We start from the raw sequence: 14,006 nt of genomic DNA on the forward strand, positions 1-14,006 counted from the left end.
CCGGCAGCTCAGCAGCAGCTCAACTCAAGCTGTTGTCTTCAATCTAGTTGTGGAGGGCGCAGCTCACTGGCCCATGTGGGAATCGAACCGGCAACCTTGTTAAGAACACCTGCTCTAACCAACAGAGCTAACCAGCCGCCCCAAGAAAGGTAAACATATTGAATCCATTCAGGACATTGAGGCAGCCATGACAGGACATCTAATGACACTCGCAAAACAGGACTTCCAGAACTGCTTCAGAAAGTGGCAAGAATGATGGGATAAGTGTGTTTGAAGTGAGAGGGAGTATTTTGAGGGGGATTAATGGCAATATGTCTCTTACTGTAATAATTTTTCTTTTATTTACATTCACCGTATTGTTTGATCACACCTCGTGTGTATCTTTATTTCTATTCTTATGTGTCCTATGAGCTCTGTTTCTCTGGAGAACCCTGTCTAATACAAGCTCCCAGGGTGGTCCTTGCAGCACCCCGTTCTTGGTTTTTGAAATCTAATTCTTGGGGAGGACAGGTGGGGCTGTGTGTGCTGGGTCTGGCGATGTAGACCAAAGCCCAGGGGATGGGTTCCGGGAAGTGGCTTCCTCAGGAAAGCCCCTGTGCCTTCTGGCATTGGCTCACTCCTGTCCAACCTCCCCTCTCCACCCCCCAACCCCCACCCAATCAGCTGGGCTACTGGTGCTATTTTAGGATCCCACCACTTCCTTCCTGGCCTGTCTCAGGAGCCCACTTCCTGACTGGGTCTCACTCTCTCCCCTCCTGGTGGCGCAAAGACAACTCACAAGTTTGGGTGTTTCTCCACCAGCCCCAGAGTCCCAGACTCTGAACTTGGGCCTCCCTGTCCTTTCCTCAAACCAGAACTGGTCACATACCGTATTTCCCCGAAAATAAGACCCAATCTTATATTAATTTTCACTCCAAAAGACACGTTAGGGCTTATGTTCAGGGGATGTCATCCTGAAAAATCATGCTAGGGCCTATTTTCCGGTTAGGTCTTATTTTTTGGGAAACAGTAATTTGCAGATCCCAATTCAAAATGAAAATACAGGGCCCCTTGTTCAAAAATTATTAGGAATTTCAAAACAGCAGCCACAGGGCAGTAATCATGGGTGGGGCCCTTCTGAGCTAGGAGACCTGGGTGACCGCACAGGTCTCAACCCATGAAGCTGGCACTGCCCCAAACACCTGGGGTTCTCCCTTGGCCCCATTGTTTCATAAACTCTTATTTATTTTGATATGGGGAAATAACGCATAACATAAACTTTACCATTATAACCATTTTTAAGTGCACAGCTCAGTGGCATTGAGCACATTCACACTTCTGTGCAGCCGTCCCCACCATCCATCTCCAGAATTTTCCATCTCCCCAAACTGACTCTGTCCCCGTTAAACCTTTACTCCCTCCCCCCACCCCCAGCCTCTGTCCCCCACCATCTACTTCCTCTCTCTATCTGACTCCTCTGGGGACCTCCTGTGAGTGCGATCACACAGTGTGTGTCCTTCTGTGTCTGGTTAGTGTCGCTGAGCATCATGTTCTCCAGGTTTGTCCAGTTGTAGCAGGTGTCAGAATGTTTGTCCTTTTTAAGGCTGAGTACTATTCCAATGTGTGGATGGACCAGATCTTGTTTATCCATTCATCCAGCCATGGATACACCATTTGGTTATTGTGAATCGTGCTGCTGTGAACATTCATGTACAGGTCTCTGTTTGAGTCCCTGCTTTCACTTCTTTGGGTACCAACCAAGAAGCAGAAGCATGAATTTTTAATAGCCAGTCTTTACTTGGCCATCTAGCTTTATTTCAGTCTCTTCCTGATCCTAACAGTGCAACACATCCTTTGCCAAGCAAAACCAAAACAAACTCAGAAGACGTCAAAGCATGAAGAAGAGAGAAAAAAATCACCCATCGTCTCATCTCCCCCCACCCCCACATCAGCCTCTGTTCTCGTTGTGGCATGTTTTTCTTAGAGGGGCGCCTATGGCTGCTTTGTTTCCTGTACACAGCTGGGTGGACCTTCTCATTAGAAGGTTTGCTTCCAGGCATCTTCCCCAAGGTCCCTGCCTGAGAGTGTCAAATGCCTCAGGTGCCGTTTCCGTTCTGGCCACAGCCAGAACCAACCTTCGTGTCCAGCAAGAGGGGACTGAGTACACAAGCAGTTGGCCAGCTCTGGGGGTTGTGTTAGAGCATCGCAGATAGGCCAAGGCAAAAGTGACCATCTGCATGGTGTTTATTGAAAGCTATGAAAGTTTTTAAAAAAGTTTAAAGCTGGGAGGTACACACAAATGCTGGGTTTCTCAGCACTGAGTAGGAGGGGAAGAGGCCTTTTATGCTCAGACTTGTAGATCCTTTGAATTTGTTTTTTTGTTTGTTTGTTTATTTATAGACCCATTGAATTTTGAACGGTGTGTGAGGGCCCTGCCTCTCCTTGACGTTGTAGTCCACTCCGGTCACCCACACATCTCTGCCATTCATCAGGTCCATAATTCCGCTACCGTGTTTCCCCCAAAATAAGACCTAACCAGAAAATAAGCCCTAGCATGATTTTTCAGGATGACATCCCTTGAACATAAAACTGTAACGCATCTTTTGGAGCAAAATTAATTTAAGACCCAGTCTCATTTTTGGGGAAACATGATAGCTGGCTTTGAACCCATACGTCTGGAAAGACCTGGATATACAGCAGCAGCCTGTCCCCAAGAGCTTGAAGGATGTGAGCCCTGGGAAGGCTTTGTCCCACTCAGGCCCATCCTTCCTGAGGGTCGTGGAGCTGGTGGAGTGGGAATCAGATGAAGTGGGCTCCCCTTCACCAGCAGCTCAGCCTTCCGGGATAACTACCTGGATGAGGGGGATGGAGGGTGCCTCGGCCATTTCAGTTCTCAGGGTGCAGCTCCACTCTGCAGGCCCAGGTAGGACCCAAGCCCAAGACCTGCCTCCTGTTTTCAGCTGCAGCTCAGATCTTTCCAGAAGGGAGGAGAGGGATCCAGCCTGTAGGCTGTCGACTCCCTATGTGGAAAACCCACTATCGAAATGATTGTGTATTCAGTTTAATTATCCGTTATTTCTATGCTGAAAGAAGACTTAACAAAGAGAAAAAACAGCAGCAATAACATATCTATGGAGCAAGTAACGCATACACATAACACTCTGCTTTTCGTACAGAACTAGCTGATGTACAAGTATCGCCCTGCAAATACTCCCTTTGCATTCTGTGTCACACATGTGTGTGGTGGTTCCTTTTCCAAAAACCCTTTCTTACCTGGCAGTTGTTTTGTTTTCTGGGTTGTTTTTAACTGAGGAAGAACACGCTAGTCTGTCAGAAGGAACACCGCAGATGCCCTTTGCCGGTTTCCCGAGCTCTGGGTGGGGCCTATCATCTCCCTCCCACCGCCACATCCACCAGGCTCAGGGGCTGGAGAGGCGGCTTGTTCTTGCTCAAAGTCAGGAGTCACAAATGAAATTTTTTTTTCAATTAAGGGAAAAAACAGCTGTACCTTTGTATCCGCCAGGAGCAGCTGCATCACCACCTGTTCTCTTCTTTGCTGCTAATGACAATATGACTTTCTCTACTACTCGAGAACTATTTTTATGTAACTAATGTACGCTTTCTTGTTTATAAATGCCTGGTTTAAAAAGAAAAAAAAAAGAACCCGTGAGGAACATTTAAATAACGACAGGATCCGCCCCTGCACTTGCACAACCTTACCTCACTCGCCTCACCCTAGTCCAGGCTCTGGACTGAGTAAAAGAACTAATGAATGAAGAGCAGACTGCGCCTGAAAACCAAAGCTAGAACCCAGAGCCGGGGCCACGCCCACCCCGCGAGGAACCGCCCACAACAGTCTGGCCCCGCCCGACTGTTCAGCCACACCCACCACAGCCCCGCCTCTTCTGCTCTGCGAGCCAGCCCCGCTCCCAATCCCCGCTCCCAATCCCGGACCACCCGCCAACCACAACTCAGACCGGGCCAGCCCACGCTCAGCCCCACCCCCAAGCCAGGCCCCGCCCCTAAGCCCGGCCCTGCCTCATCAGCAATCCAACTCCGCCCCCAGAATCCTGGTCCGGGCCCCCAGTCACTAGAGGTGCCGGAGCCAGGACCCCGGCCCTTTCGGCGTCCGCGCGCGCCTGACGTCACTTCCGGGGCGGTGGAGGGAGAGAGGCTCACTTCCGCTAGCGGCGGAGCAGCAGCTGCGGCGCAGAAGGCCGAGCTGAGGCTCGGGGGCTCTGACGGACGTACGGGCCGGCGGCCGGAAGCCATGGAGCGCGGCCCCGGGGCCGGGGTGCGCAAGCTGAGGCGGTGAGTGCCGGACAGGAGCGGGCACAGCGGCGCGGGTTGGCCTGAGTGCCTCCGTCGCCGTTTGGGGAGCCGGGCCGGGCCGTGAGGCCGGGCAGGCGGGTCGGACGCCCCCGAAATCCCGCACTCCCGGGGCGTTCATGTTCCCGGCCGGAGGGCCCGCCAGACCAGGGGCAGGAACCGCGAGCCAGCATCTCCGACTCTAGCAGTGCCCTGTTCCCCCTCTATTCAGCCTTCCGACGAGGGGTGGGCGACCACCCACCCGGGACGCTACCTGCTCCTTCCAGGAGTGCGCCGTCCGAGCCGCGGACTCTGCCCCTACCCCTGAATCGGCCCCCCAACCCAATACTCGGCCCTGCCGCAGCAGCCCGTATCCGAGCCCTGCCTTTTGAACGTTTCCCAGACGCCTCTGCCCATTCGCAGGCCGTCCGGCCCAGGACTCCTCCAGGGCCCCCGGTTTCCCCCAGGATGAAGTCCAATTTCTGCAGCACGGCTCACGGGCGTGACCCGGGCCCGGCTCCCTCTGGGAGTCCTCTGTAAGCTTCTTCCTCCCGGTGTCCTCTCTAACCCGGACCCGCAGTTCCTGGAACGGGCTGTCACTTCTGGGGTTTTGCCTGTGCTCTCCCCTCTGCTCTGTCCCTTGTCACCTGGCCATTTTCTCTGCACCTTTCAGACTACACCTTTTTCCAGGCAGCTTTCCCACCCTGACTGGCTGGGTGAGGTTCCGTCACGGTCCTTCGTATTTAGGTCGTCCTACAGTATTGCAATTGCTTGGTTCCTCGTTCGTCCTCAGAACACCCGCCAGCCCGCTCAGGGCCAGGCAGCAGGGTGCCCAGTATGTGCTTGTGGGCAGAATTGCTGGGGCTCTGGGTGTGTATCCAGTGAGAGAGGCACGTGGATGTGCACTGCCCAGTTTGAGGCCTGGCTCTTGGGGCACACACAGTGACACCCATAAATAACATGCGGGAGGTCACAGGTGCGGGTGTCCCGAGAAGAGACGGTCCACCTTCTCTGTCAAACCTGGCAGACTCTGTAGCCTCACCCTGTCTTCTTTGACCCTTGTTATTTGCCCATTCGTTCAGCCGGTGTTTATTGAGCAAAACCAGATACCGTGTTTACCCAAAAATAAGACCTAGAAATAAGACGGGGTCTTATATTAATTTTTGCTCCAAAAGATGCATTAGAGCTGATTGTTCGGCTAGGTCTTATTTTCGGGAAACACAGTAGCGGCCCTGCCATCATGGAGTTTCTCTTTAGTTGGAACCTGGAACCATGAGAGCACAGGGGGCCTGGGGGTGGGGGGACCTGACCCGGCTTGGAAAGCCTCTCTGAGGGCATTGGAGATGAGATCTGAACGGTGAACAGGACAAGGGCAAGGCCTGTCTAGTGAAATTGGGGAGGGGTTCCCAGGAGGGGAGCTATCTGGGTTCTGGCTCTGAGGCAGGAGTGGGCAGTGTGGCTTGTTGGGGGAGAGAGAGGGGGCGTGGGGTACCAGATGAGTGAGGCTGGGAGGCTGCCCCAGCCAACTGCCAACCTGGCAATCTGTGACAAGGGATTTGATCTCTATCCTGAAAATAGTGGAAGGCCACTGGGACACCTCAAAAGGGAGGTGGCGTGATCAGATTTGTGCTGTGAAAAGATCCTTCAGCTGCTGGCGGGGAAATGGCCTGGAGCGAGGTGATAGTGGCCGAGTGGGGACCAGCAAGGAAGGAGACTGCTGAAGCAGTGCAGGTGAAAGGTGACAGGCGCGGACCAGGTGGCAGTTAAAGCGAGAGAGGAAGAGTGAGCAGGCTCTGCTGATGGGTGGATCTGAGGAGGAGGAGGAGTCAAGGACAACATCAGGATCTCTGGCTTGGTCATGGGGCTTGGCCACCTCGGTGTGCCCTTCGTCCTCTAGGTGGCTGGGGGCCTCCTACCTGCGCGCTGGCTCTCAGCCAGGCCTTCCTGTCAAAACCAGCCTTCATTGTGTCCCCAAACACCAGACCCTCCAGTCCCCCTGTGCACCAGCGGAGCGTCCAAAGGCTGGACCCCTTTGAGAATATGTAGGTTGACATTTGGGGATAATTCTCTCCTGTGAACTGTGGGGTGTTGAGCACCATCCGTGGTCTCCACCCTCTCGATGCCAGGAGCCCCCTTCCCCAATCCTCACAACCGAAAATGCCTCCAGTTGTTGGCAAGTGTCTGCGGGGGGCAAAGTCATTGTGTATGAGAACCAGTGTTCTCCCCTCTGTAAAATACTTGCACATAAAGTATGTGTCCTGCTTGGGAGTTCGGGGACTCCTAGAAGCCATCGATGTCCGTCCCCCCAACCTTGGCTTTGGCAGCTTTCACATTCCCACCATGTGCCCCTAATCTAGGTGACTGTGGGATGTGGCTCTCTCCAGCCCTCGGTCACAGGTCACAGGTCCAGTCACGAGTCCAGAGGGAGCAGATACATTTCTGGGCCTCAGACTGCTCTGACCTGTTCTGAAGCTGAATGTTCCTGGCCCAGTGGTTTTCAGACGCTGTGGCCCCAAAACTCAACGTACCAAGATGCTTTACTGCTAGAATCGAGTGGTGTGTGTCTCCCCCTTGGTCCAGTCTGTAGGGAGCGTGTAATAAGTGGGCAGGTTTTCTCAAACCTCAGTTCTAGTTTCTTCATTGGCAGCTCTGTATACGACTGTAGTTGCTTTAGCACTTTAGCTCTAGTCTATGTCATACAGCGTTTTACGACGCTCTGAAGGAAGGAAGAACGTTTGAGCTCCTACTCTGAGCCATGCCCCACCCACCCCTTACTCTCATCTCGTGTACTCCCTGCCCCTTGAGGTGAGTGGTATCTGCGTGGATGGATGAGGAAACTGAGGCCCCGGCAGGGTAAGCGACTTGCCCAAGGTCTCAGACCCCTAAGTTGGCAGAGCTGGAGGATCGCCTGTGACACCTCCCCCTCCAAGCAGCCTGGCCCCCAGCCCAGGGGAGAGCCATTGTCTAGCCCATAGGCCTCTAAGCCTGAGATGTGTCCTGCTTTTGTTCCCAGAGCCTTTGTTTGTTTTCCTCTGCCTGGGCTCCTCTGTCTCTGAACATCACAGCCCTGCCATGGGTCTGACCCCTGGGAGTGTGCCCTTGGTTCCCTCCAGTCGGCAGTCTGTCCTTACCTCGGTTGCTCTGTGTTACGTGGGGTTGTAGGATGGGTCCTTGAAGGATAGCACAGAGATGGGCTGGCAGGAGAGTTTGGGCCGCCCTGTGGACACCGGCATGGGGGAGTGGTAGTGCTTCCCTGGGCCCGGAGCAGGGGCTGTGTGGGGGAGAGAGGGTGGGCCAGGGGTCTGTTCTACCAGCACAGCTGGCAGGCCATGCTCAGGGTCCTGAATGGATGTAAGTGACTGCATGCTGAGGAAGGGCGGTAGCAGGCAGGGCCAGGTCAGCTTTGGGGCCCACAGAGGTCACTTGGGAGGTGCTTGGTCCCCTCAGAGGGCAGGCTGGGTTTGCAGGTCCATGGGGGTGGAGGGTGGAGCAGTCTGAGCAGGAAAGGGTGCAGGGGGCTGTGGGGCAGGCCAAGAGGCTCAGTACAGGCGGTACTGGGTCCCGGGCTCCAGTGGTGCTCAGGGACCCACATCTTGCTGTTCCCTGCAGGGCTTTTCGGTGCACCACATGGAGACGCACGGTGGCAAGGCTCCCAAGAGCTCGGCTTGGACCACGATGGGGCTGGGCAGCGGCCTCCTAACGGGGCTCTCATCTGGGGTGGTGGCTGGGGGTCGCCCTCCCCCCCGCCCGTGTCTTGGAGCACCCCTCCCCCTCCCTTGCCGAGCGACGCCCACCCTGGTGCCCAGTGCCCGCCATGAACGGCCTGTCGGTGACCGAGCTCTGCTGTCTATTCTGCTGCCCACCCTGCCCCGGCCGCATTGCCGCCAAGCTCGCCTTCTTGCCGCCAGAGCCCACCTACTCGCTGGTGCCCGAGCCCGAGGCTGGGCCTGGCGGGGCTGGGGCTGCCCCCTCAGGGACCCTGCGGGCCTCCGCGGGCACCCCCGGGCGCTGGAAGCTCCACCTGATGGAGCGCGCTGACTTCCAGTACAGCCAGCGTGAGCTGGACACCGTGGAGGTCTTCCTTACCAAGAGCAGCCGGGGCAACCGCATTGCCTGTATGTACGTACGCTGCGTGCCAGGAGCCAGGTGAGCCTCTCAGACGTGACCCGGACCCACCCTGGCGGGGGGGAGGGCCCTGGGAGTGCCAGAGCTGGGTGAAGACCACCTGGTGATGCCAGTGTCTGGGGATGCGGCAGACCAGAGTCACCAAGGGCTGGCCTCGCTCTGCCCACAGCTGCTGCCCAGCTGCTCTGGGCCCTTACTGGTGGTTGCCTTTTCATGTGCAGCTATAAGGGGCCCTCTCAGCATCCCATCCTGAAGATGAGGACTGCAACACTCAGGGAAGTGGCTTTGAGGGGCTGTGTCACACCACCTGCTCGACAAGGAGCCACATGCTTCAGGGTCTCTCAGGCATTCAGTGCCCAGTGAGGTCTTGACACCTGAGGCCAGCCAGTGGCTCAGGCCTAGTCTGGCTCCCTGTTAACAGGCGCCTCAGGACCTGCAAGCAGAGTTCTTCCCTGAGCCTAGGGGTGGGGCAGAGGCGCGGCCTTCCAGGTGCTTCTATCTCCAGGTCTAAGTCCAAAGGGCAAGCTCTGACTTTTCCTCTGGGCTGGCCTGGGCTGGGGGTGGGGTGGTGCTGGAGGCAGAAAACCAGGAATCCACCAGCCTGGTGCCTGCTGTTAGCATGTCCTGGGCAGGTCCTGTTAGTGGTAGCCTGGCAGGGCCAGCATGAGGATGCAAAGGCTGAAATCAGTATCATGGTCATTTTCTGCAGGAGAGGGGTAGACCTGCACCACTGCGATCACGGATTGGCTTTATTTGCTTGTGAGGCAGGTGCCAGCTGTCAGGAAGAGAGGGGACAAACAGCCCTGCCAGCGTAGAAGCCACTGTCTCATTCCCCAGGAAGGCTCTGAGTAGTGGGCCTGTGTGCCTGCCATCCTCAGGCTGCTGGAGCCTCTCCAAAGGGAACGCCTCGGAGGAGAGGGTTCCACCCTGTGCTGAGAATGTGACCCATGGTCCCAATGGCCCCCTTCATAGAGGGGAAGCCTGAGGCTCCTGCTGGCGTTTCCCTGCCTGAAATCACACAGGCTGAAGGGGCTAGGCCAGTTGGCCGCACAGGCCGCCCGCTAGTCCTGTACTGGGTGGGGCGTGAGGAGCCCCTCCCTCCCTTGCCCTCTGACCTGTGCCCCGCCCCCCCAGGTACACAGTCCTCTTCTCCCACGGCAACGCCGTGGACCTGGGCCAGATGAGCAGCTTCTACATTGGCCTGGGCTCCCGGATCAACTGCAACATCTTCTCCTACGACTACTCGGGCTACGGCGTCAGCTCGGGCAGGCCCTCCGAGAAGAACCTCTACGCTGACATCGATGCCGCCTGGCAGGCCCTGCGCACCCGGTGAGCTGTGTGCCAGGGGAACGGTCAGCTGAGAGCGTCCCCTCCAAGGGGACCAGACCCCCTGAAACTGGGTGGGTTGGAAGTTGCCCACCAAAACCTCGGGCTGGCCTCCCTGTGGAGGGACGAAGTGCCCGCTAGATCCCAGTGGGTGGCCCTGCGGGAGAGGGAGCCGTTAGCAGCCACACTAGGCCAGAAGGTGAGGCCTGTCCCATGTTCCCTCAGCATGGTGATGCGTGCTTGGTGTGCAGGGAGGCGTGGTGGGCAGTCTCCATACCTCCTGGGGCTGGGGCTGGAGCAGGCATAGGATGGGGCTATCTTCAAGGGAATGGACGCTTCTCTGGGAGGCAGCAGTGGGCAGAGGACCTGGGCCCAGGAGGGGGCTGTAAGGCTTGTATGAATGGCCTTTGGGAGCCCCAAGGCTGAGGAAGCACTTGGGGTGCAGGGCAGGACTGAGTTGCTGTATTGTAGTTCTGGGGGTGGGCCCATGAGGCACTTGTGGCTGTGGAACTTGGCCTCATTCTGGGGGCACTGGGCGGGGGTGGAGTTCCTCTGGGCCTAGAGGATTCTGGAGGGTTGTATTGGGCAGCTTGGTGCCCAGCACAGCTCTGGTGGCTGATGGGAGGTCAGCAAGCAGAGGACACACCCACACCTCCCTGGACTCACACCGTTCTGGTCATGCACATCCTGGGCAGGTGACTCCCACCCTGATGCTCGCTACTGAAGCACATTTGCTGGGTCTCTGAGCCAGCGTTTGCAGTGTGTGGCCCTGCACGCGCACTGCTTTAGAAGTGACCCCAGCCCTCCTGGAGGTGGTGCCCTGTCTGCGGCCTGTTGGGGGCTGCGCCACCTCAGCCCTGCCTAGCTGACCTGCCCGACCCATTCCTTCAGAGACCAAAGTCAGCCTGCCCTGGGGAGATAGGGCCCTGGTTGCCACAGTGATGCACCAGGCAGTCCCTGCAGCAGGCCCTGGGAATGGGGTCCCCTGGCACCACCCTGGCACCAGGGACCCATCTGGGTAGTGTGGTGCAGGTATGTGCTTGCCATCGGCTGCCTCAACCCTTCCTGCCATCCCTGTTGGCCGGTGTCACTGGCAGAATCATACCCCGCTGTGGGATGAGGGCTCTGGGTTCTGTCCATCATCCATCTGTCCTGCTGCTAGCATTGACTTCCAGAGACCTGAGCCCTCAGCCCCAGCAACTGAGAGGCAGCAGGAGGACGGGAGGCTTGGGCCCAAGTACCCGGGGCTTGGGAGGCCTGGAGAAGAGCTGCTCGCTCCATCTGGCACCTGTCGTGTTTATCCAAGTGGAGATTTCCAGGGGCTGCCTGGAGTCCCTGCGTGGAGCTGGGGGATAGGGCTGAGCTGGTGCTTAGCACAGAGGTGGCCGTGGCAGCCTGGGAGCAGTGGTCAGGGTGGTAGGCACAAGGCCAGGTGGCATACCTGAGGCCTGGGGGCAGGCAGGGGTTAACCTGGAGTGCTGTCAAGCCAGGGACAGGTGGGGATGCCCCTGGATGGACAGGGAGTTGGAGTCTGGCTCCCCAGGTGTTCCCCAGGTAAGATGCTCATCTGCCTTGGCCTATCCACCAGGAAGAGGGGTGGCCTTTTGGGATCGGGGTATGCTGGAGGAGGCCTGCATGGGGAGGTGGTGAGTGGGTCGCTGTGCTGGTGAGAGCAGGCATGTAGGGGTGGTACAGCTGGCTTGGGACGCTAGGGCAGGTGGCGGGGACGGTGAAGGGGCTGGAGCCTGGAGGTGGGTGTTGGTACTGAGGAGGGAGGCCTAGGACCTGGCTGCTGTGTAGGGAAGGTGACCAGAAAAGTATGTGGCGCCCAGCCACCTTCCCGCAGCAGCCACCATCGGCTCACCTGTTGTGCTAAGCACCAACTGGGCATGGGGGACACAGCTGCCTTTGATTCCCCACAACGAGGGGAGTAGCTGAGAGGCTCAGGGACGAATACAGGCCCCCTCTCACTGCGACCAGGTAGGGATATCTAATCTGGAACAGCGGGGACAGGAAAACCCCAAGCAGATTTTGGGCGTGGCCCTGGTCAAATGTGTGTAGGGTTGGGGGCAAGTGGGGCGACCAAGAGTAGCAGGAGAGGCCCAGGGGCTATCCTGCAGGCAGGAGCCACTGTGGGGCCCTCATTAGGTGCATTCCTTAAGCATGACCAGGTAGATCCTGTTGGAGAAACTAAGGGGTAGAGCCGGGTGAGCTGGGGCTGTGGCCTGGCCAGCTGTCCTCACACCTGCCCGGCCTTGGCTGCCTACTACGTGAACCTGTGTTGGGGGAGGGCGAGGGAGGATCCCTCGACAGGCCCTATTTCCTGGAGGCTCTGTGCGGAGAACCGGGGAGGAGGGCAGGCGGTGGGAGGGGCATGTGCATACTGTGGCCACGGCTAACCCTGCCCCGCCGCCAGGTACGGCATCAGCCCGGACAGCATCGTCCTGTACGGGCAGAGCATCGGCACGGTGCCCACCGTGGACCTAGCCTCGCGCTACGAGTGTGCCGCCGTGGTGCTGCACTCCCCGCTCACCTCGGGCATGCGTGTCGCCTTCCCCGACACCAAGAAGACCTACTGCTTTGACGCGTTCCCCAAGTGAGCCCCGGGCGGGCAGGGGGGGGGTGGGGGGTGGGGGAAGAGGGGGCAGGGCCTCGGCGGGGGGGTGGGGCGTGGAGGCCTGACGCACCCCGCCCCGCAGCATCGAGAAGGTGTCCAAGATCACGTCGCCAGTGCTCATCATCCATGGCACGGAGGATGAAGTGATCGACTTCTCGCACGGGCTGGCACTCTACGAGCGCTGTCCCAAGGCCGTGGAGCCGCTGTGGGTAGAGGGCGCCGGGCACAACGACATTGAGCTCTACAGCCAGTACCTGGAGCGCCTGCGCCGCTTCATCTCCCAGGAGCTGCCCAGCCAGCGCGCCTAGCCTAGCGGACAAGCTGCACTCGGAGCCGCGCCTGGAGGGACCTGAGCAATAAGGCGGCTCCCGGAGTTGCCCCGGGGCCGCGCAGGCCCAACTGCTGCATGTGAACCACCCCAGGCCCCCAGGTGGGCAAGGGGACGGGAACTGCCCTGGCTCAGGAGCTGTGGACGATGTACAAGCAAGCGACAGAGCCACGCTCTCCTTTCCTTTTGGAAGCAAAACAAACAAAACCGTGAAAACAAATTAAAGATTTAAAGTTTTAGGGTTCCTCTTGCTTCTCTTGCATTCATTGCCCGTGTGTGTGTTCTGGGCTCAGTGAGTTACAGAGGATACTGAGCTTGCCTCCAAACCTCCAGTAAAGTTCAGCACAAATGCAGATATCATCTAACTCTCCCTGCAGAAGAGGGGGTGGGGTTTCAGGACCCACCCGGAGTACTCCTTGAGACCAGTTGCCTGGGTGGCGATGGGGTTAGGGGGCGGCATGGGCAGCATTCCAACCCAGGACCCCGCCTGCCTAGCTTGGGCGCGCCTCCAGGAAAGGTGGGCTCCCTGTCTTGTAAACACAGCCTTGGGGGATGGCCGCAGTGGGTTTGTGCTCTGCCTGCTCTGGGGCTGCAGGAGGCACCCTTCCGCTCCCACGATCGATAAGGGCGCTTCGCAATCGCTCCCGTGGTAGATAAGGACACTGCAATCGTCGGCCTGCCCTTACTGTCCCGCCCGTTCTCGCCCGCCTTGCACAGAATGCTAAGACAGTCCACCGGGGTCCTGAGAGCATGGGCCAGGCCTCTTCTTTCGCAAATGGGGAGGCTGAGGTCCGGGCTGAGGGCAATTGCAGGTCTGAAGGGCCTGTGGGCTCTCCCCAGGAAAAGGAGCCACCGTGGAACTCGGATCCCGCAACACGCCTCGGGGTCTCGTGTTCGCCGGGGTTGCCCTTGAGGGCCCGGGTCTCTGAACCCCAGCTGAGGTCCGGCTCACCACCAGGCCTAGAGTGCCCCCTGTGACCTCCAGGGCAGAGCCCTAGAGCGGGGAACACCTCGGATACGGTTGGCCTGTCGTCCACCGGGGTCGGGCGGCGGCTCAGCCTGTGTCGCGGGGTTGGGCGGTGGCCGGGTCCAGACCCGGAGCGGCTTGCTTCACAGGTCCGAGGCCTCTGGCGGGGGTGCGTGGGCCCCTTTAAGAAGGGGCGGTGCTTCAGTCTGGGGGCGGGGACGACGCCGAGGGGACGCGGCCTTCGGGAGTCGCGTCACTTGCGCTGCTGGGCCGGAAGTGGCGGTGGCGGACCGTGGAGAAGACTGCGGCGTCGCCGGTAAGTGGCGGCGGCTCGGGCTCCGCCCTGCGGTCCCTGC

General features: G+C 58.3%; 1 protein-coding gene across 1 annotated transcript; it reads left to right on the plus strand.

The window, feature by feature from the left end:
- The first annotated feature begins 4,126 nt into the window (after positions 1–4,126).
- Positions 4,127–12,927, plus strand: ABHD17A (abhydrolase domain containing 17A, depalmitoylase). The gene is made up of 5 exons (XM_033133678.1): positions 4,127–4,290; positions 7,897–8,433; positions 9,547–9,741; positions 12,155–12,334; positions 12,438–12,927. The coding sequence occupies exons 2-5, from the start codon at positions 8,102–8,104 to the stop codon at positions 12,661–12,663; spliced, it is 933 nt and encodes a 310-aa protein (XP_032989569.1). The 5' UTR covers positions 4,127–4,290; positions 7,897–8,101; the 3' UTR covers positions 12,664–12,927.
- The last annotated feature ends 1,079 nt before the right edge of the window (positions 12,928–14,006 follow it).

This window comes from Rhinolophus ferrumequinum, chromosome 18 (assembly GCF_004115265.2).
Source record: "Rhinolophus ferrumequinum isolate MPI-CBG mRhiFer1 chromosome 18, mRhiFer1_v1.p, whole genome shotgun sequence".
NCBI classification, from domain to species: domain Eukaryota; kingdom Metazoa; phylum Chordata; class Mammalia; order Chiroptera; family Rhinolophidae; genus Rhinolophus; species Rhinolophus ferrumequinum.